Here is a 24,033-nt window from a genome sequence, read left to right as displayed (position 1 = left end):
ATTGTGTTAAATAAAAACGTAATTGGAAAAATAAAATTGGTACTGAATGGTATTCAAGTGAAAGAATCGGTAAAAAACATTTTTGAACGATACCCAGCCCTACTCATACAAAAGAACACTGAAGCTGAGATGAAGGTATAAGCAATAAGATAAGACACACTGCAATACTGACTCAGTGTCAGCAGCAATATATCCACAAGCAACTAAAACCCAGAGATCAGACTACTTACACTTTTTTTTCAGGTTTTGGACTGCAGCCGATGCTGTTTTTAGCAACTCAGAGAAAGGCACACTTTCTAAAAGCATTGGGAACAGGAGGAAGGTCCTTTTTTCAGTTCCTCTGTTCTCAAGAGCTGCGTTTGGATTAGATCTGCCAGCATTTGAGCAGGTAGAGCAGACTCAGTCACTCTGAGGAGGAATGGAAAAAGTGTGCTTAGAGAATTCTTATGCAAGAGAACAAAATGTCAAAACGTATTCAAGAAAACATCCCAGGGGTCTAAAGTAGGTATGTGTACAGATAACTTTTTTAAAGGCGGAGTACAACTGCCAATAAATTATTTTTGGTACTTGCTGATATTTCAGTACTGTTTCATATCAAGTCCAAAACAATGCTGCCACATATACAGTTCACTTTCCATAGACTAGCATTTTCTTTTGAATAAAATGACTGAGCTCTCTTTCATTTGAATGACAAGCATGTCCAAAAGCACTAGAATACATACACTCACTCTCACACACAACTTCGTGTCTACCTAGTCTAAAGACAAACTCAAAAATATTACTACATTTATCAAATAAGTAAAATCAGTTTTTTCTTGATCTCCTATTCATAGCCTGACAAGCCAGACCCACATCAAGTTATTGGGTCTGAGAACTCACCATTGGTAGGGCTCAATCTGAGGGGCGGGATAAACAGCTGTCTGTCAAATTCCCTCTGCACGCAATAGGGTAGCGTTTCAACTAGGGCTGCACAGTTTGGGGAAAATATATAATTGCAATTATTCTGGGTAAAATTGCGATTGCGATTTAAAATGCAATTATGATGATGATGATGATTATTATTATGTATTTTTTACAAAGGAAAAGTGTGTGTATATATAACATTTTGTGTTTATATATTAATATGACTAATAATTATATATATATACACACACATTCATATATATCTCTTTGTGTGTTGTGAAATCATTGTGAAGTTAAAATCCTGCCGAGCCACAGAGAGCCATTTCAGTATATAAAATTTATATTTCCCTCAAATCGTCAACTGATTTCACCCTGTGCTACAAGATACACCCGCCGTGCAGCTCTTCTGTCAGAAGTCGATTCAGAATTGAGCTTGCGCGTACATAATGTGCGTGTCCACTGTCCGGTGTGATACCGGAGACGTGGCGCTGAGCTTTGCGTCCTGTGAGACACCTTTTAGGCACAAACATGTAAACAGGCAGCTTTTTTTTAGGTTTATTTATCAAAATGTCCTTTTATATATTTGTGTGATAAAGATACTGATTTGGTCCTCATTTATATTTATATATATATATATATATTGATTTGCAGTGTTTGTTATAAATGATTTATCCATTTTTTTGTAAATTGTTTTATTTTATTTTTTACATAGAATAGGGAACAAAATACAACAACCACTTTTGTTTCATGTCAACTTGCTTTAATATGTTCTTATATTTATAATATTTAATATAATGTGGAAAAAGAGATACTCATATAAATAGAAAGTTCAAAAGAACAGCATTTGTAAGAGAAATCTTTTGTAACATTTATAAATGTCTTTACTGTTTGTTTAATGATTAATGTGTCCTTATTGATTAAAATAATTTCAAAAGTCAGTAATAATAACTTTTTTGGTATTATATTATATTTATATTATATTATATTATATTATATTTATATTATATTATATTATATACATCTTAAAACTGTTACTTTTGAGTGGGCACCGGAAGGGAGTACACAGTTGCAATTATACAAAGTTGTGTAACCTTTATGCTAAATATGTTTTTGTTACCATCAATGAAAAAAACTGCAATTAATTTACATTTATAGGAGTAATTTCATTGACAAGATTAACACTGGTATTCAAAGCGTAACTCAGGTTAGGTTGGTGCCTTAAAAAGGATCCGTTTTTCATTTCTTCTTCCTCTTTGCATCTGGTTGAATCCGTGCTCTCAGTGCCCCTAAAGCACAGCAGTAAGGAGCTCTGTAGGATATGAATCACAAATGCAACATCACGCACTTTCACATGTTTACTACAATGCACCAGACCAGACCACTCATGAGAGAAAATACCCACTCTTTCAGCAATGAATGCAGGCTGAATCTTCAAAGGACAGCATTGTGTATAGTGACTGAGCAGATGAGTAATCCGGAGTGGAAGTACACAAGTTTCATGACATTATGAGCACAATGAGACAACATCTAAGAAATGGAGGCAGCTAACATGACTAGCTAGGGATGTGATGTGGAGTGGGATGCTCTTTCGGTGGCCAAGCATCTTAACCACATTTCCATTACAACTACATAAATGTGCATGCAAAGAGATAACACTTGGTCAGTGGAGCTCTACTGAAAGCCCTTTTAAAGTGTCCAGATCTGCATTTTTCTGCGTCTACTGGTATTTAACTGACCACTGAAAATCTCATAAACAAGTACTTAGTCTTTCTGAGAAATCATTCAATTGCACCAGCCTGGTATACATGATTGTGGGAGTACTGCTTAAAAATGTCTCCAACCCAGCTTCGGACAATGTGAAACAATATTTCTGTGGTTTACAGAAATAGTGTACCAAGCAAGTTTGAGTACCTTCCGGAGATTAAATAATAACCACATGCACAGCTTAGCATTAGCCATCTTTGAGATTTAACAAAAAAAATGTCACTGAACAACATTTAAGAAACACCTGCACATGTATGACATTACATGTCTCCAAAAAAAATGACTGCTGAAAAAACAGACACCAAAAACAATAGCATGATAAAAACCACCAAGTGAACAGTCAAAACAAGCAGAAGTCACCACACAGATGACATAAGCTCATAAGCTCTAATTCCGCCTGTGAATTACAATTTCAAGAGGCTCTCAGAAAGTCATCAAACTTCTCATGTTGTAGATAGAGAAGTTGCTAACAGATCTGAAAAACATGGTTACATAAAGAGGAGGCCAAATGATTCCTCAAAAAAGTAAAGATATGCAGCAAACATTCCTCTCCCCTAAGATGTTGATTTTTTTTTCTGAAGAAGGCATTCATTAAGTCCATTTCACATTTCTTTAGCATTCAAAATGTCATATACTGGATTTTATAAGCATCTAAATTACCATCATAGAAAAATATGTTGGAATAGATATAGGCTAATACAATAAAGTTGCACCAATAGCATGCTAAGTGTTATTTCCCAATTTTAAATTAAATATATTAACTCATATTGGATATTAAGATGGCTCATATACTGGATATTTCACTGTGGGCTACTGCTTTCAGTAATTAAACACTAGTTTAACTTAGTAATATACCCGTAAGACCTCCGTTTATCTTCGGAACACAGTTTAAGATAGGGCTGGGCGATATGGAGCAAAAAATATATCTCGATACACGATATATATCTCGATATCTTTACAGGAAAAATAACCTCCAAAAACTACAGCAAAAACAAATATGCCAAATTATTTTTTTTTTTATTGAAGTGCAAAGAGGTAGTTAGTTCATGTAGGAACAAAGTGCTTTTGTGACATAAAAAAAAACACTCCCTGATAACATAAATAACAATAATTTAACTGTAAAATAAAATAAATAATAGGCCTATAGCCACCTTTTCATTCATTCCATGCTTTCAAAAGACGAACCAAAACACTTTTTTACACTTAAACAGTAAGCATTTTGCAAAAAGATGGGGGAATGACTGAGATATTAATAAACGGATTGTCATAACACCACTTCCTGTTAAATTTGTACCAAAATTCAAACAGTAGGCTAGATGTCACGCTCTTTACCAAAGCGTGACTGATACGGATCATGTAGGCTTTTTTCAGTTACAGAACGAAATATGAATGTCAGAAGGTAGGCTATAATATGATGGCTACAGTACAACTTACAGAAGAGCACTGTATCTCATAGGACACCCGGGATGTCTTGTATTTCCCTCTTGGTTAAAACATGAATAGACCTAATCGTCATAATCCCATGATAAAGCTGACAAAATAAAAATAACGATATTGCAATCATTTCTAAATGTTTTCAAATAATATGCGATCATTTTGACATTTTAACCGAAAACTATGCGATCAGTTAGAAACATGATTGTGACTGCGAGTGCGTCTCGCACCAGTAGTGTAAATCACCTGTGACTGTGGGTGAAACTTGCGATTTGAACTATGATGAACATTAATATTTCTTTATGAATTTTAGCAAGCAGTTGTGTTAGAAGGAAAATCATGGACTCTTAACTGATTATTGAATAACGCGCGCGCTTGTAAACTTGATAAATAATCCACACCTGGTTGCGGACGCCGCCACGTTCAATGAGACAACACACGAGGGGAGGGGGAACAAAAGCAAGAGGCAGGAGGCGCGCAAGCGCGGCCAAGCACAGCACAGAGAAGGCTAAACAAGCAAAGTGGCGGAATCAGCATGCAATATAAACAATATATCGATATATAAGATATGTCAAAATCCATATCAAGTTTAAAAAATATCATTTCATTCATTTTAAATATCGAGATATCGCCCACCCCTAGTTTAAGATATTTTATATTTAGTCCGAGAGCATATGCAAGTGTATGCACACTATACTGTCCATGTCGAGAAAGGGAATAAAAACCATCAAAGTAGTCCATATGTGACATCAGTTAGAATCTCTTGAAGCATAGAAAATACATTTTGGTCCAAAAATAACAAAAACTATGACTTTATTCAGCATTGTCTTCTCTTCCCTGTTTGTTTTCAAACCTCAAATAAAGATTCAAACGGTCATGAATCAGCGGATTGATTCATGATTCAGATCGTGTGTCAAACTGCTGAAATCACGTGACATTGGCGAGCCGAATCATGAATCAATACACTGATTCATGGCCGTTTGAATCTTTATTTGAGGACTGAAAACAAACGCGGAAGAGAAGACAATGCTGAATAAAGTCTGAGATTCTAATTAACTAACTGATGCCACATATGGACTACATTGATGATGTTTTTATTCCCTTTCTGGACATGGACAGTATAGTGGGCATACACTTAGATACGCTGTCTGACTAAATATAAAATATCTTAAACTGTGTTCCGAAGATGAACTGAGGTCTTGTGGATGTGGATGTGGAACGACATTAGGGCGAGTCATTAAGGACATACATTTTATTTTTGGGTGAACTAACCCTTTAAAGCAGTTTGGAACTGTTTTTCTTTGCGGAAGCTTTGTGGAAGAGCTAATAAAATATTTATACTCAAGACAATATTTTGTGTCCAACTTACTTGAGACTAGTGACATTAACGGTTATCCGTGTAATAATCAGGTATTATTACCTCTGCTTCGCGTCGGGGTCCTGATCACCCTGTCTGGGTTTATTCTGCGATAACAACCAGCTGGGTGTACATTATCCCTTACTTAGCTCGCTCTCACTTGGGGTACAGATGCTTTCACCTGCACTCGTTTCATTCATTCCTTTAATCAAAAGTTACTCCATTTTGTAAAATCATTCCAAACATCGCAAGGCAGACGATGACATTAGGGCATCCTTAAAAATATTTTGGTTTGCAGTAACAGTAAAAAAAAATTAAAAAAGGGTCGGTAGGTAGGTCTATTTTTTTTTTTTTTTAATTTTAATACCAAAAAAAAAGTAAATTTTTGGTGATGGTGATTACGTAGGTATGAATTTAAACAAATTGGCATATCGTGACATCACTGACTGGGTCTTCAAGCCGTGCCTTCGGGCGTGTAGGCTAATTGCAGGCTATATAGACCACAAACAAATTAAAATATATGTCAAAAACATGTTTATTGCATAAATTTCAGGTGCATTCTTTAAGAAAAGGGTCCAACCACCAGCTAGCTGTCATTGACTCAAAGCTGTCAACCCTCCCTTTTTTTCCAGGTTTCTCACGTATTTTAGCTCTTTTCCCGCTGTCTTCCCGTTTTAGTATTTTCCCGTGATGTGTTTCTTATTTTTACGCTCGATTGTGTTAACTCAGAACACGCAACTATCTGTGTCTCTGAAGTGGCTTGCACTTCTTGCCAGACCAACGCATCTGGTGATATAGACTAGTGCATTTGAATATTAAAAAGCAAAAAGTTGTTTTTATGTATTCAATTAATTAAGTAGCTATAACCAGCTATTCAATCAAGAGCAGTGAGTGAGTCCTTATCTTTTGTTTGACAGACAGCAGTAAAGGCTACTGCCCCTTTAAGACCTAAAACAGAGATATGCATCGTCTTTCTCGACTGTATAAAGTTCTCTTAAGGCATATACAGACTGTCTGATGGATACTCATCAAGATCGCCATGTTGACATACTTTTTGTGTGAGTTTATCCGTTCAAACGCAAGACTTGAAAGAACTCAATATTTGCGCGCTGTGAGACGTGCGCGCGCTGCGCACAGAGACAGATCTTCTCTCACTGCAGAGGGTTCTCATTCGCGTCTTCTGGCGAATATACTGAGTGATGATGGCGAAAATGACTGGTCATACGGCAGCACTCGCATGCATTGAACACAGTTTACAAAAACGTGGGCAAAACGGTCTTTCTTTTATTACCGCTGTTGTAGTGCACGTGTATCCATCGACAGAACCATACATAAAGCATTATTTTTCAAGTTACAACCAGTGCCACCGCTCCCACCACGCGCTGCGATCGAGCAGAACACACGCTACCCATAGCAACGCGTTATGACAACGACATTTCAGACTGACAGAGACATAAACAGCTTTTCCGCCATTTGTTACTGTTTTGTACACGTTGTTATATTAATTATAATTCAAATTCTGTTTTATTCGCCACAATATAGTAATGATAAATGTTGAGAGGGGCAATTTTGATTAATTTTCAAAAAGGGCAGTGGCTCAAAGCCCTCCCCTCTGCAGTGCACTTGCCTGGTGTGTGTAACGTGTCCATGGTCCTGACTCCTGTCACACAATGCGGCGAAATCTCTGACAGGGCTTTAACAGTCTAACGTTACAGTGAATGAGAGATAAGCCGAAACGAACGCACGTGCAGGCCATAGTGTGACATCCGTTAACCATAGTGTAAACATAGATGACGTCACGGGTTTTTCTATAAAGAAAGAACGTAGCCTTCGTTTGTGGCCCAGGCAATTTATACATTTATAATACTTACTAAAATATAATTCATATTATTTTATTACTGTTGTATTAGTTGTTTGAAGAGTAAAAAAATAAATTGGTCGGTCTTAAAGCCCATTTACAACCGGCAAGTCGGTCGGACTAAAAGGGAAAAAAAAAAAAAAATTGAGTCGGCCCTAAATTGACAGGGTCGGTCGGGTTACGGCAAACAAGAATATTTTTAAGGATGGCCTTATGTGATAAAAAACTAAATTAAACTGCAATATTTAGATGGATTTAACATGTATTCACTGCATTTACGGCCAGCAAATCAACGCAGTAAAATTCGAATAGTATTTCGTTTTCTAATATTAATTACATTTCGAATATTCGACTATTCATGCACAGTAACTTTTACTCTTCAAATAAAGATTGTATCAAATACATTGTTTCACCAGTATTAAAATAAAAAACTGACTAGCCAATGGTGACGAGCTTCAGTGTGTCAGTACAGGGTTGCTTTTCAGAGTCGTGGGATAATCGTGATCTCTATTTTAAGCCAAAAATATTCTGATTCTCAATTTATCCAAAATTGCACAGCTCGACGCCATCAGAAATAAAAAATAAGTTTAAAAAAAAAAACATTTCATCATACTAAATTAAACAATCTCAGAAGAAGAGGATAAATCACATCTTAATGTTTACAAGCACATCATTTGTAGTTTCAGTATAGTTTCAACAGTTTTGCGGCTTTTGCCAAATACCAACAGCAAGGCGCCGCCAAGAAAAATATGCTAAGGGCCCCTCTGAAATTACTATATGTGTCAGTGCACTCTCTTTTCTCTCTCACACACACACACTATCTGGAGCTTCACACTTCCTAACTCCTGACTGTGCTGGAAACGCATCCTGCCTGACCTCAGAATCACCTCAACAGTTTGTACACTGCTTCAGTCACATGACAAAAAGATGCAGCCTGTTAAAAATGCAAAAACTGAAATGGTTCATCAGGACATAGCACTTCAACGAAGGACGTTTGGCAGAGGTAGGTGTAAACTGGCATCAAAAAACATCCTTACTGAGCATTCACTATACTAGGCTAGTGAAAGTAGTTGTTGAGATACAAGCGCCACTAAAATTGTTAATGCATCAAATCAACTAGCTGCAACTAGCACAGCTAACCTAATGTCACAGCTTTGGCATGTGTTGAGGAGATGCAATGGGAGGAGCTTCATATCCTCAATGAGGACGGCCAAACAGTTGGGGGATGAACCAGATCAGAAAAGCAGTACCTAATGTGCAAACCACACACAGCTGACTGATTAGAAAACAAGAGCACTCTAGGATTTGGCCATTGTCTAAAAGATACAAGGCTGGCTTTTCTGAGACAGCATGTGTTTGAGCAAGCAAGCTGTACGGATCACAATTTCCCTCCCCTGAAATTACCCAAATACACAATCAAAACCACAAATAACAACAATTTATTTTGTACTTGCTCTTAATTATGCCACAGAGCATGCCACAATGTATTTGTAGCACCACTTTGTATGTAATGTGGCGAGTATGGGCTCTTTTTGGGACAATTTCCATAGGCGGTTAAAGTTGCGATGAAATGAATGCACCGACAGATCTTTTCTTCCTACTGTGACTTACAAATGTAGGGCGGGACTTGGCTCAACGTATCAAGTATTGAATGGATTTTGACAGAGATGCAGCACTCAAATGAATGTGATCTTGCAGTCGATTATGCCGGGACAGGGTTTAAGTGGAGTAAATGATTGGAGAAGTCCTGCACATGTCACTAGAGAGAAGTCTGGGATAAAATAATGACATTTTGAATTAAAAAAATAAAAAACAAGTCTAGCCCAAGAGATTGTTGAATAAAGTAATTATTTTTGTATGATTTTTGCACACAAAAAAACGACTCCCGTCACTTCATAAGATTAAGGTTGAACAAATGTCTTTAATACCTTTCTGGGCAATCAAAAATGTTCCGAAGATGAACAAATGCCTTACTAGTTTGGAAGTATTTAATGAAAGAAATTTCATTTTTGGGTTAACTAACCCTTTGAAAAAAAGATGGGGTTAAATGCATGCCAACTTTTAAAGTGGGCAATGTTTGCATTAACAAACTTAAAATTAACTTCTTGCTTAATGAACTGTTGTATTAAGGTGACATTACATTTGCAATTATGCTGTTGGTCTGAATTAGTTGAATCACTGTTTTTTATTTTTTATTATTGTTTTCAAATAAAGGATTATTTTTCTTTCATTTAATTATTTCTATGTAAAGCACACCAATTTACCATTGTGTAAAAATGTGCCAGCTAAACCTGGTTAGCACACTTATTTAGGTCACTTAATTCCAGACAAATTATGATGTTTGGAAATAAGTGACCAGAAAACCCTTTAATTTAGAGATTTGATGCAAACAACACTGGTGTGCATGGCAGAGCATTTGTCATCTATCAACAGCAATGAATTCCACATTTGTATTTCGATCCCAATGGGAAACGTCTATAACGTCAGTCACATAAGACAGATGGCTCTCATCATAGTAAACATAGATACAGCACCGCGAGACCTGATAATGTGAGTGACAACACAAACGAAATATCGGCTGCAAATGCATGTGCAATTCACATTGAAAGGAATTTATACAAACCACTTACGGCCTTACACTGTCAAATACACCTCTGCAGCTGGCATTAATACAACCGCATGACTGTCAATGAGAAGTGCATGACAACAAAAGCTGCAAGAGTCGGTGTCAGCAATCATACGCGAAGGAATCATCGTGTTTTATAGCGCAAGAATAAATGAAATACCTCGCTTAGAAGTGCTTCGTAATCTGCAGTCAGGTAACAATAGCCCAAGAAATCGAAATATATTCCTGAGAGCTTAATTTGGCAACAAACGGGGTTAAAAAACAAAAGGTGACAACATGACCGAGACAAGCAGGCCAACAAGCAGCTAACGCTCAGTTCGCTAAAGTGTCACATTAACCAGCTCGAGCCAGCGTACAACAGACTTACCGACTAATTTGACGGCTGGGTGTTAAGTCCAAAATTCAGTCGCGACTGGTACAGGTCGGTTTTACAGTCTTGTTCTCGTTTCAGTCCTTCAAATGTCCAAGCTGCGAATGAAAGAGATAAAAAGTCCTCCGTCGTGAGATTTTCTCCTCCCTTTAGCAACAGCCACAGCGCACACAGCTGTCATCAAACGGAGACGCGCGCCATGCGCATGCGCAATTCAAGCCTGCGCAGACCTTCAGCGAATGGAACTTTGTGTTTTTTGTTTTGTATTTACAGTTTGTTTCCCATCACTGTTTTATTTTAACGATACATAAAAACTAGTAATACATTTAACTACTTTAGAGAAATAAGGATTGACTGTGAACTCGTGATTCACTGAGACCTTTAAATTGACATTGGCATTTTGGACATTAAATTGTTTGACCAGCAGGTGTCGCTACAAGGATGTAATATGAAAATTGTATTATATTTTATTTATTTTTTAATCTTTCCGATATAGCCAACATAGCCTTTCTGTCTATGTTGCAATAATAATAATAATAATAATAATAATAATAATAATAATAATAATAATAATAATAATAATAATAATAATAATAATAATAATAATTGCTCTTAAATTGCAGATAAAGCCTATAATAAGAATTTTTAGGACCAATTTGAATAAAAACTGTTAAATGTAAATGCAATGGACACAAGTTCTAATGGAACTGTATGCAAATAGGCAATTGAATTAGAATACAAATCAATGAAATTGTAGCATTCATTTCTTTATTACTGACAATATACATCCAATCATGTACATAAATAATATAAATATCAATATTATATATATATCATTAAATGTGCAAAGTGGATGTAAACAAATAAATGAAATCTAAATCACTATAAACTCATGTGCTCGATAGAACCTCATAAACAAAAAATCATAAACAAAATAACATTTTACCAATCACAATTTGGAATCTTATTGTCAATTTCCAATGTACAAAACATCAAACATGCCTTACTGTTCAATTAATCAATACAGTTGGACAGAACAAATGAAAATACATAGATTAAGATCCCGGAAGAGATATGTTTGTTTTTGTTAGTTCATTAATAAAAAAAAAAAATGTCAATCCTTCTGATAAAACTATTTAAAGATTGAGAGAGTTTAAATTCATCTGTCCCTCATCCTGTATAGGCTATTTTTTCCCTATGTCTTAGTAATCAGCTTTATACATACTATTCACCTCCTTGATGCATCTATTTTTTTCTTTGAGATTAATTTTGTAGACTTTTTCTGGGTTGCCTTCAATAATTCCATTGACAAACAACACAGTATAAGCACAGAAGAGAACACGTGTGCTCCTCAGCTCTCTTCGCAGCTGTTCACATTGAATGATCTTATCTTGTGATCTCTGCCATTGATTCTGAAAGTACAGAATGATGCTGGTGTCTCCCCTGATGACCTTTTAATGACCTTTTCCAAATAGTGTTTGAGTCGCTGACCTGTCTAGCATGTTGGCTTACCAATGCGAGTCCTGCTTCGCAAAGCCTTCTTGCCTTTCTGTGCAGGAGGCAGAGCAGGAGGCAACGGCCCAGGAGGATGACTTGCCGCCTCGTCTCTCCTCAGCAACGGAGTGCTGTTGTTGGCGGCAGTCTCAGCTCCCCAGCCCCCCAGTGGCTCAGAATTGGAGCGTGGCCCCAGGGACAGAGGTAGGCAAGTTTTAGGGGTGATGGTGGTCATTGTGCGGTTGAGCACTCGTCTCCTAGATGTTCCCAGGGGAGGCATGCTGGGAGGTCTGTGTTTCTTGGTCTCCATGGGTTCGACTGTGTGGTTTCTGGGAAGTGCAGAGGGAGTTGTGCGAGCCAGCACTTGTATTCTCAGTAAGTTGGTTAGACGGGTCTCCAGGCCGCAGAGCGCCTGCTCCGTGTAGCTTTGCATGTCGCAGCGAAGCTGAGCGAGCTCCTCTCTCAAATCCGTCTTTAAAGTCTCTAAGTTCAACAATATCTCCTTCAACAAGGCTACACATAATTCTTGACCTCTCTCCTTATCCTCTTCTACAGTCTCTTTATGGATCGCCTGATCCGCTGTGTTCTCAGATGAGCTGATCTCAACTGTGGGTGTAGGTTCATCATGTTCCTTCTTGTTCTTCTCCAGTTCCTTGATTTGGTTTACAACATCTAGTATGCCCATGCGCTGACCATCCGAACCGGCCTGCGTCCTGATCTGACTCCTCACCAGAGAGAAAACTGAATGGACTCTAGTATGCTTTTCTTTGTTTGTAACCGTCTCTGCTGCTTCATTCTTCTCCTCCATTTCTTCAAGAACAGCAGACCCCTCCGCTTCAACCTGCATGTTCATCTCCTCCTTCTCTCTGTCGTCTCTGCTTCTCGTCTTTTGTAACCACTTCTGCAGGATGGCTGGGTTTTCTTCTGTCTGCTCATTCATGATGCTTGGCTTTCTTTGTTCTCTTTTCTTTACTTACTTTACTTACTTTTCTTCACTCTTCATTCTTGTTTTATAATCTTTTTACAGCTTGTCTCATGTTTTAGTATCTCTTTGTTGTTTCTCCGTTCTACTCTGATCTCTCCTATGACTTGTGCTGAGATCACATTGAGCTAAGAGCACTGTATTTCCCCCAAGAACTGTAAATGTCCAATCAGCGTCGGCCATAGACTGCCTCACTGTTCTCTCGGGAAACATACCTCATGTGCATCAACATCTTTCCCCTGAACGCTCAAATGCTCATTTGCATTTCAGCTACTGCCAGTCTACTGCTCAAATACCTGCTCTCAGAAGGTTAGAACACCTGAGAACACATACACACTTACATCAGAGGCATTCACAGTAACAGTAGCAAAGTGATCATTTGATACAGCTCAGAAGAGGATTTTTTTTTTCTGGGCCATACAAATTTTGCTTTTTTTCCAGACAGAAAACTGATGTAAATATGAAAGCTCATGTTATTATAAAACATGAATATAATTTTCTTTATATATAGCCTATTAATAAAGTAAACTTTAGTAATTTTTTAATTAGTGCATACTTTTATTCTAAGCCACTAATAGTGTAAACGAAAACAAAATTATATATTGTGTATAAATTATGCATCACACCTGATATAACTCCTCAGCATCAACATTGTTCTCAGTGGCAGCTTAAACACTGTTAATGAAGTCCCCAGTGTGTTAAAAGCATTTTGCAAGCTAACGCTATTTAAAAGGGGGGAGTGGGGGCTGTTACACTAAACGTTGTGTTTACCCTGTTGCATTTTCTAGTTAGAAGGGGGGTGACAGAGAGGGGTTTGATTTTTAAGTGTCACTATGACACTGCAGTTCTTTGGAATCATTTACATCAATTGTTTTCATGCTGAAATGTAACTAACACGAATATCTATCATTTAATTTGGTTGTAACACTTTATAGTAACTTAAACGTGTTTAAGTGTTTTTTTTTTTGTTTGTTAGTTTTTTTTTTGTCGAATGAAATAGTCTACTAATTTAGCCTACATTCAATCAGTCATAAATACAAACTCACATTTAAATACGCTGCTTTGTAGGTAATTGAGGAATTGTGAATTAGCTATAGCCTAGCTAATGTCTTGTCAATTTGGGAATTAATAGTAAATATGACTTTTAAATGTGTAGGACTTTCAATATATGCTTAACATCTACTAAATCGTCTCATACCACTCGCCCTGAAAACTCGACTAGCCAATGGGGTTGAAGGAACCGTGTTCCTCCTCTTTTGCATTTAGACAAACAGCTGGAGTCACGAAAAACAAAACCTCAAAAACATCTCTCAAAAACAGCAGCATGTCTTTTAAAGCGGACAGATATCATAAGATCGATTATTCTACTGTTCATTTCCCTGGTTTTGTATTTTTAGAGCTAGATGTTTACATTGGACTTACTCCTTAGACTGGTACAGTTTTAAACCTAACTAACCTAACTAATAATTAGCTTATGAAACCTTATTATGTAAGTGTTTATTATATATTTAGTATGTATTACATATTATGATATTATATTAAAATGTACTTATAGTAAAATAGAAGCTTATATCAACAGCAGAGCATCATGTAGTGCTGCTCTCCTCCTCTATGGCCGCTGGGCGGAGTCTCACAAAGTACTACAAATTCACATCTGCAGCATCTGCACTCGCCACCTCACCTCATTTCTGCCACTGACCCAAGAAGAAGGTGTCTGCAAGAACCACTAAAAGATGGTAAAACACTTGATTTGAAAGAATTTTAAGATTGTGATACATTTGATGTGCTAACTGACTGACCAAACAAATCAAAAAAGCCTAAATTTCTCTCTTTTTTCTACAGACAACCTACACTGACAAAGGTGAAAAGGTATGATATTATTTTTACACACACAAACACGCACACACACACATAGCATGCCATCTGCATGCTGAACTTTGCTACATGAGCAGGCTACATTATTTTACTCTTCAGACGCTTCAGGTTAATTCTGATATGAGACTATTAAGTGGAATAGAAGATATCCAATTTTACATCACCGTAATTGCTGTAATTGTTTGTATATGTCACAGCACGAGCAGGGCAGGTTTGTCTGCTTTGACCACATCACTTTCTGGGTTGGAAATGCCAAACAGGTAATTCTTTAACAATATAAGTTTGTAGAATTTGTTTGTTTCTGAATATTAGAGGAGGTGTCCAGTAGGGAGATGCCATTGGCTCTTTTCAGGGGTGGGGGCAATAAGCATGCAGCTGCAGAAACCACCATCCTCCACTCACTAATTTCTTCCATATTTAGACTTTTTGGTGAGTTCTGTGATTCCCCCAGTAGATGGAGCCATTATCATACTATCATGTGACAAAAAACAAAACATGTTTGTATGGTTTCATTTTGAAGTTTCTGTTTGTGAACAGTGTTTGGTAAGTTTCTCTAAAAAAGTAATAAATGACTAGTTACTAATTACATCTTCAATAGTGTATTTAGATGACTGTACAAATTACTCTTTCCAAAAAAAAAGTATTTGACTACTTGTTAATTACTTTCTAAATTCTATATCAACCTCGAATAGTTAAGTAATTCAAGGATATGAAGGATAGACTCTTTTAATTCATTGAACTAATATAAAACTACATGAATTATTCTTATTAACTGACCCCAAAGTATTACAAATGAGAGAAGGATACATAAAAACATGCATTTTAAACAAATATTTTTACACAGTATTTAGTTCAGTTACATCAGAAGTAACCGTAATTTTAACTTTTTCAAAAAAAGTAATTCAATTACAGTAACTAATTACTTAGTAACTAGTTACACCCAACACTGTTTATGAATAGTTTGTTTCAATTATTTGAATGTTCAAATCTATCAAAATGCATACGATATAGATGAACAGTTTATTTAACATTCAGATAGCTGATATCCTATTTATTATTTTTTGAAACTTTAGTTACTGTAACGAGTTTGTTCAAATCTGCCCATCTTGTCATTCTCTCTGTTTTCCTCTCTGTGCTGTGATGCATCTCAGGCAGCATCTTATTACTGTAATAAAATGGGTTTTGAGCCCTTGGCGTATCGTGGGCTGGAGACAGGCAGTCGTGATGTTGTGTCTCATGCGGTGAAACAGGGGAAGGTGAGAGTCATATTGTGTCCATCCTTTTCCTTCCTTATGCATTGTAAAGCCTGGCCAGTTTGATCTGCGTTGGCCAAATAGAAATGTTCTCTGATCAGTGTTTTCTCCTGTAGATTATTTATGTCTTCACCTCTGCCTTGAATCCTGGTAATAAAGGTATGACCGATAAATGAGTATTACTGTTTTTGGTATTATGGTATCTTTAAAACCACATCCTGTACTGTACAATCTGTCATTTTCCTTGAACAGAGATAGGAGATCACCTGGTGAAACATGGAGATGGTGTTAAAGATGTAGCGTTCACTGTAAAGAACTGTGACTTCCTGGCAGAGGTAAATGCTGATGGTTTTCTCTCATGCTTTATCTCTTAAAAATACCTTCTGGGCATCATTTGCATGTAATCACCTATTGGCTTAATTTTTTTCCTGCAGAAAGCGAGAGAACGGGGTGCAATTATCATTAAAGAGCCTCATGTTTTGGAGGATAAGTTTGGCAGCGTGAAGCTGGCAGTACTTCAGACAGTATGTATAATCCATCTCATGTGTTTATATAAGTTTAAAAAACAAAGATGTATTAAATTGAAGTTACAGTAAAGACATTTATCATTTAACAAATAAATTAATAAATGCTATTCCTTTGAAAATTTCCTGAATAACGTACTTTTTTAAACATTGATAATAATGATAATTTAAAAAATGATACAACTTGAGCACCAAATCAGCATTTAGAACGAATACTGAAGGATCATGTGACACTGAAGACTGGAGTAATGATGCTGAAACTTCCCAGGAATTGAATACATTTTAAACTTTATTTAAACAGAAAACTTATTTTAATATATTCTTGTTTTACTGTATGTTTGATCCAATAAATTCAGCCTTGTTGCGCACAAGAGACTTCATTCATAAACATTTTTTAAAAACCGGTAACACTACAATAAGGTTTTATTAGTTAACATTAACTAATAATAAACTGCACGTCTACAGCATTAATTAATCTGTGTTAATGTTAATTTCATTTTCAACATATACTAATACATTATTAAAATCAAAAGTTGTATTTGTTAATGTAATGCACTGTGCACTAACAAGAACAGCTGGATTTGTATTAGCTAATTTTAACAAAGATGAAGAAATACTGTAACAAATTTATTGCTCACTGTTAGTTCATGTTAGTTAATACATTAATGTTAACACATGAGACCTTATTGTAAAGTGTTACCAAAAATCCTACCAACCCCAAACATTCAAACGCTAGTATGTGTGGGTTTTTATACATATATCACACTTTTTGTCCCATTTCTGCTCTGATTTATTTCCTTATTGTTTTAGTATGGTGACACCACTCATACTCTTATAGAGCGGACAGGATATAATGGGCTCTTCCTCCCAGGATTCCATGCTCCTCTGTTCTGTGACCCTTTCTTGGCAAAACTGTGAGTGTTTTGATATGTCCTTCTCTTCTCATGAGGTCCAAATCTCAGATCACACATGGATGGATTTTTATATCTGTGTCCTTTTCTTTTGTGTCTTAACGTGATTGTTCTTTCACAGGCCGAGTGGGAAGCTGGACTTCATTGACCATGTGGTTGGAAATCAGGCAGACAATGAGATGGTGCCTATAGTAGAGTGGTATATATATATAAAAACTATTAAAATTATTCCAACTGCGTAATTTATAACAGACAGACAGCATCAGACCTCTGTGCCAGGGTTGTCAAGACTGAAAAGCACAAAAGAAGTCACAAGAGGTACTCGCTAAGAACACTGCAAGTCTTTGGGGGGAAACTCCCAATCCATTCCATCCAATCAGAATACGCCAAGAACCCCTCCCCAGTGATCAGCAGTTTGTCTCCATGGTGAGGATGTAGTAAAGACAGAGAGGAAAGATCAGAGAGGATAGACAGAGACAGCAGATGGGATGGTTGTATTTCAGTCTCTGGTAGTGGACAACTAAATATTATGCATGAAAACTCCATAGTAATTATGACTCAGCAAAATTACTTTTCAAAGGATCTGAGACACCATCTGGAGACAGTTAGACACAGTGGGGAGGGGGAGAGGGTGGTGCGGGATTATAATAGCAGAATTATCTAAACCAGACCCCATCCCATCGCGTCCAGCTCTTGTTAAAACGTTGCAGCAACAAAAAAAGGGAAACCTAGATTATTAGGGCCCAAGCCCTGAAAGGGCGCAGAGCCCTATTGTTCTTCTAAGGATTATTATTATTATTATTATTATTATTATCTTTTCGCCTTTTGGGCATTTTTGGGGCCCTTCCCATGCTCGAAAACTCTTGAAACTTTGCACATGCATCGGAATGTGCGGCCAACAGGGTCTGGCAGAGGCCTTTGACCCGGGCGTGGCAGGGGGGCTCAACAGCGCCCCCTTGAAAAACTGGGTCTATATATTAAACACACTTGCACGTACATGTATGAAACTCAGTACACTTATAGATCTCATCGGGCCAAACAACTTCCGCACTCATAGTCATAAGCTTCGCCCAACAGGAAGTGAGCTATTATGGGTTGTTCGGAAAACACATGCTGTGGAATTTGCGATACTCCTCCTAGACGATTTACCCGATCAGCACCAAACTCGGTCAGCATGAAGTCAAGACACTGAGGATGCTAAATTGAGAGCAACTTTTTGATATCTCAAACGGTTTGGCCGTGGCGAAGAGACAAATTTATGGCGAGAAAAGGGAAACAGGAAGTGTGTTATAACTTTTGCATACATTAATTTATTTTGATGAAACTTCAGCTGTGTGTTCGTTGTAAGAGGCCGATCACATGGATATGACTTTTGTGAGTCAAAGTTATAGCGCCACCAACTGGCAGCAGCAAGTGTGTCACTTTTGTCCAAAATGGGGGGGTTAGTTTTATCTGCAGTCACCAAACTCGGTATATATATTGTACATTTCGAGCCGGACAACTTTCTAATTTACAGTCATTAGCTCTGACCAACAGGAAGTCAGATAATTTGGTTGGAAGATAACAAGAAGTGGAAAGCGAGCTCTGAGGTTTTACCTACTCCTCAAAAGCGATTCATTCAATCTCCTCCAAACTCGGACAACATGAAGTAAATATACAGAAGATGCTAAAATGCGAACGGTTATTGGATATCTCAAACGGTGTTCCCGTAGCAAAAGCTTAAAAAATACAAAAGAGAGACACAAGTAACTGGTTCATAAATAAGACTATACTCCCACCTGCTGGTTATTCTTTATATCACACTGTTTTTTTTTTTTTTCTTCAAAACTTATGCTCTCCCTTAAATGACCAGTAGAGGGCAATATTGTATAAGTTTTCAAGCAAAAAAACTTGCCTCTGTGTGTGTGTGTGAATGGTTTTCTAACCTGGTGGGGACTTAAACCTCAATGCACACAGACTCATGGGGACGTCCCAATGGGTACAAAAGCTTATAAATCAGACAGAATGAGTTACTTTGAAAATGTGAAAATGCAGAAAGTTTCCTGTGATGGGCAGGGGCAGTGTAGGACAGAATATATGGTTTGTACAGCATAAAAACCATTATATCTATGCTGAGTCCCCAAAAAGATGGTGAACCAGACATGTGTGTGTGTGTGTGTGTGTGTGTGTGTGTGTGTGTGTGTGTGTGTGTGTGTGTGTGTGTGTGTGTTGGGAGGGGGGGGATGGTGGATGGGCTGAGCTTAGCTGATAAGGGTTGCCTGCAGCATACTTCAGCGTTACTACTGTCTGTGTGTGTGTGTGTGTGTGTGTGTGTGTGTGTGTGTGTGTGTGTGTGTGTGTGTGTGTGTGTGTGTGTGTGTGTGTGTGTGTGTGTGTGTGTTATTTTTTCTAGCCTGGTGGGGACTTCAACCTGAATGCACACAGACTCATGGGGACACGTGTCACTGATTTCTACTGTGTGTGTGTGTGTGTGTGTGTGTGTGTGTGTGTGTGTGTGTGTGTGTGAGCCACTCTTCTGTCTAAAACAATTACCTCTCAATGCTGTGCTTTGGCCTGCATTAAAGGATTAAACATATTATTCTGGGTTTGAATAAAAAAATAAATGTATAAAACCAGTTTATTTGTAGGGCATTGACAATATTGTTTTATATAATTAGATACCCCCCCCCCCTCCTCAGGATCACTGTGTGTGTGTGTGTGTGTGTGTGTGTGTGTGTGTGTGTGTGTGTGTGTGTGTGTGTGTGGAGGGGGTCTCTCTCACTCTGTGTGTCACCTTGTCTCTTGTTTTTTTAATAATTTAACCCTTTCATACCATAGGATATCACAAATATCTATCACTTTATTGTGAAAAATAAGTAAAAAACTAAAACATATATTATATCTTTAATTAAATACTGGTCTTCTGAACTTACAAAATTTTGAGCTGCAAAAAAATACATTTGCACATAATTGAAAGTGATATCCTAATACTTTTAATTGTTTTCTATAACATGGGCTTTAAAGAAGGTCATGTGCTGTGTTTGCAAAGATCACGTATGACACCTCTTTAAACTAATTATTTATTGATAGAATTCAAATGAATAAAAAATAATAATTTCACATGAATTTATAAAAGTGGCTGTTTATAATAAACTTCCATAAATTATATGCACGCATATTACTCTTACCTGACACTGATATTAAAATCATTGTTGCGGTCTCTGATTTGGCAAATTTATTTTTAAGAAAAGTGTAAGGATAATATAACTTCAGCATTTGGACAGTGTTCTGCACTCATTTTGAAATTGACATTTGACATCATCTGACATAAAATTAATGAATAAAATGTAATTGATCTCATAGATGTGAGTGTTGTGGTTCCTGGTCATAGCAGCACCAGTTGCTGCAGTTAATGAGGTGAATTCAAATGACTTTGACATAGTCTCTTTATTTATTTTTTCCCATATTAAATGCCTATTGCCTGCTGTGCACAGTTACCGTATTTTCCGGACTATAAGTCGCTCCGGAGTATAAGTCGCATCAGTCAAAAAATGCGTCATGACGCGGAAAAAAACATATATAAGTCGCACTGGACTATAAGTCGCATTAGGGCAGAGCTGGAGCCGCGCGCATGCGAGCACGCGAGCACCCGCGCGCGCGCATGCGAGCACCTGCTCGCGAGCACTCGCTCGTGCCCGCTTCACTGCATAACCCGAGCAGAAGAAAGAAAGTTTGAAGTGAGTGAGAAACTTGTAAAGGACTGGCGAAAAGCAGAGGTTACTTTAACTGTGATGAAGAAGAAAAAGAAATCTACTTGCGGACTGTAAGCAAGATGGCCAGAGCTGAAGGAACGAGTCCACAGAGGCTTGAACTCTCTGCCGGGAGAGGCTCTGCCGCGCGAGACGAACGCTGTGAGAATCGTTCTCCGCTGCATGTTTTACTACATGCTGTTTGTATTTTGCAGAATAAGATTTTCTTTATGGGGGCATTTTGTTTGTGTTCAGTCTTTCTAAGTTGTTGTCTTTAAGTAAATATTAGGCTACAGGAGCAGCATAGAGCGCATTCTCGCGGCTATATGTTTATTCTTGTCAGTCAGTATGAATTAAATTTGATATATAAGTCGCACCTGACTATAAGTCGCAGGACCAGCCAAACTATGAAAAAAAGTGCGACTTATAGTCCGGAAAATACGGTAAGCTGATGCCACTGGGGTGGCGGTGCCACCGGCTTGGGCCCGTCATCGCTGCTCGCAGCTTTAATAATTCTTTGTTTTTTTAACCATAAACTTAATACATTTGAAAACATTTTTTTAGAAAACAACACTTTAAGTCATTTTTCTTCTCAAATGATTGTATCTTGATTGCATATATATATATATATATATATATATATATATATATATATATATATATATATATATATATATGTTTTACTAAGTAAAACAATATTTAGTGTAAAATTATTACAAAATATTTGACAAATAATACAAATATGAAAATGCATGTTTTAATGGTGTAGTGTGTAGTATTTAAGATGATCAATTGACAGAAATGCAATATAGTATACATAACTATGCTTATAGTGATATATATAAAACCTTAAGTTATGTACTGATATTGTTTTTCTTACCTTAGAATGAGCCATTTCTGTCTACATACACCACGGGTCGCCTTACAGTGAAATCGCCATTTTGCGCCGTCATGTTTCTACAGTAGCCCTAAACGGACAAACTGCTCTACAGAGCACTGGTCAGTCACTCTCTGCTGTCTCAGATGACGATCTTTGTCCTGTGTCTGCATCGGTAGCTTCAGTGCTCCGAAAGGGAGGGGTGACCGGTTACCATTCACAACCTCACCACTAGATGCCAGTAAAATTCACACACTGTACCTTTAAAACAAGAAAATCCCACAAATATCTGAAAGGGTAGAGAAAATATAGCCTGGGGTCTATTTAAAAAAAATTTAAAAAATAATGACTTCTCCAAAAGTATTGAAAAGTATTTAAAACTCCAAAAGTAATCATTTGATAGGTGATACATTGTCAAGCGTTTTCACATCAGGATCACTGTGTTGAACAGACCTGTATGTATTTTTATGAAGGTATCAGAGGAACCTGCTGTTCCACAGATTCTGGTCTGTAGACGACAAGCAGTTACAGACTGAATACAGTGCACTGCGCTCCATAGTGGTGGCCAACTATGAAGAAACTGTGAAAATGCCAATCAACGAACCAGCCACGGGAAAGCGCAAGTCCCAGATCCAGGCATGTATTACAGACATGACATTTACTGTACTTCATTTTATCTATCTATCTATGCATGCATCCATCCATCCATCCATCGATCCAATTAACTATCTGTTCTCCTTTTAGGAGTATGTGGAGTACTACGGTGGCCCAGGGGTTCAACATATCGCCATGAACACCTCTGACATTATTACAGCAGTGAGTAAAACTGCCAATCATCAGAGGTTTTACAAAATTGGTGCAGAGATAAACTAAATTTGTAATGTGCAAAGGGTTGGAATTGTTCTTTGTGAAAGCTGAAAAGGTTTACTTTAGGTATATATATATATATTGCTTTGACAAGGATATGTTTTCAGATCAGAAACCTAAAGGAACGTGGTATGGAGTTCATGTCAGTGCCTGACACTTACTACCAGCAGCTCAGGGAGAAGCTGAAGCTTTCCAAAGTCAATGTTGTTGAAGACTTAAGCATACTGGAGGTACGATACAACAATCAAAAGTGTTTATTAGCTTACTATCACAAGATGAAACAATGCTGAGTCTAACTTTTTAATTTGTGATTGTCAACACATTAATATATCTGAAGCAGAATGTGAATATAATGTGGCATTTTAAACAGGAACTTAAAATCTTGGTGGATTTTGATGACAATGGCTACTTGCTCCAGATCTTCACCAAACCAGTACAGGACAGACCTACCGTGTTTCTAGAGGTCATCCAGAGACACAACCATCAAGTAAGATTGCTATTACATAATCATATTTCAGTTTGCAATGAATTGATCAAAAACTATTCTTAAAAATGTCTCCCAAATAATTAAATATATGATACATAAGTAACAGTGCATTCTGCTGTTTCAGGGTTTTGGTGCTGGGAATTTCAAATCTCTGTTTGAGGCTATTGAAGCTGACCAAAATGCCAGAGGAAACCTCACCATCCTTACACCCAATGGCACGTCTGAAAAACTCTGTTAACGGCTAAACCAGGCTTTTCATAGTAAATGCATACATATATTGAAATATGCACAGCACTTGCTAATGATTTACTTTTTTTCATTTGGCTTTCAAGTATGGGCCATTATATTTTCTACTCAAGTGTTTCTTTACAAACAGACACTTTTAACCCTGTGGACTTTTGGTAAATAAACTTTATCATGAACATTCCCACCAGTTTCATATCCACCACATCTCAAATTAAGTTTAACAGCATTCTGTGGTGGAAATAACAAGTGGAAATCACATATTTGGACTGTCCTTCGTTTTATGTATTACGTCACGTATGCTTAATTTGACAAAATTACAGCTTGATTGGAAATAATACGCAATAAAAATATCATTTGCATGAAAATAGCCTTCGATTCTTCTTATTTTTACGTATTATTTTTCGTCTGCTTTTGTACTAAATAAAGTAGGCTACAAACGCAAACATATATTTATTCGATAATAATGTCTAGGTTTCC

General features: G+C 37.2%; 3 protein-coding genes across 8 annotated transcripts in view; 2 read left to right on the top strand and 1 right to left on the bottom strand.

Annotated features, from left to right (window-relative positions):
- Positions 1 to 10,492, bottom strand: part of gapvd1 (GTPase activating protein and VPS9 domains 1) — a 65,002-nt gene extending 54,510 nt beyond the window's left edge. For all 6 annotated transcript variants that reach the window (XM_067413469.1, XM_067413470.1, XM_067413472.1 and 3 more), the window contains exon 1: positions 10,310 to 10,492. The gene's annotated coding sequence lies outside the window, so the exon portion shown is untranslated. The remainder of the gene's footprint in view (positions 1 to 10,309) is intronic.
- Positions 1 to 24,033, top strand: part of LOC137038685 (zinc finger protein 155-like) — a 110,727-nt gene that overhangs the window by 27,395 nt on the left and 59,299 nt on the right. The gene's annotated exons all lie outside the window — the stretch shown is intronic.
- hpdb (4-hydroxyphenylpyruvate dioxygenase b) lies at positions 14,452 to 23,909 on the top strand. The gene is made up of 14 exons (XM_067412591.1): positions 14,452 to 14,524; positions 14,631 to 14,657; positions 14,861 to 14,923; positions 15,815 to 15,919; positions 16,033 to 16,075; positions 16,169 to 16,251; positions 16,351 to 16,440; positions 17,251 to 17,354; positions 17,473 to 17,550; positions 22,430 to 22,592; positions 22,701 to 22,772; positions 22,931 to 23,053; positions 23,194 to 23,310; positions 23,435 to 23,909. The coding sequence occupies exons 1-14, from the start codon at positions 14,522 to 14,524 to the stop codon at positions 23,546 to 23,548; spliced, it is 1,185 nt and encodes a 394-aa protein (XP_067268692.1). The 5' UTR covers positions 14,452 to 14,521; the 3' UTR covers positions 23,549 to 23,909.

The sequence above is a fragment of the Pseudorasbora parva genome, chromosome 13 (genome assembly GCF_024679245.1).
Source record: "Pseudorasbora parva isolate DD20220531a chromosome 13, ASM2467924v1, whole genome shotgun sequence".
In the NCBI taxonomy this organism is placed as follows: Eukaryota; Metazoa; Chordata; class Actinopteri; order Cypriniformes; family Gobionidae; genus Pseudorasbora; species Pseudorasbora parva.
The sequence above is the reverse complement of the archived record's forward strand: the minus strand, read 5'-3'. Positions and strand labels throughout refer to the sequence as shown.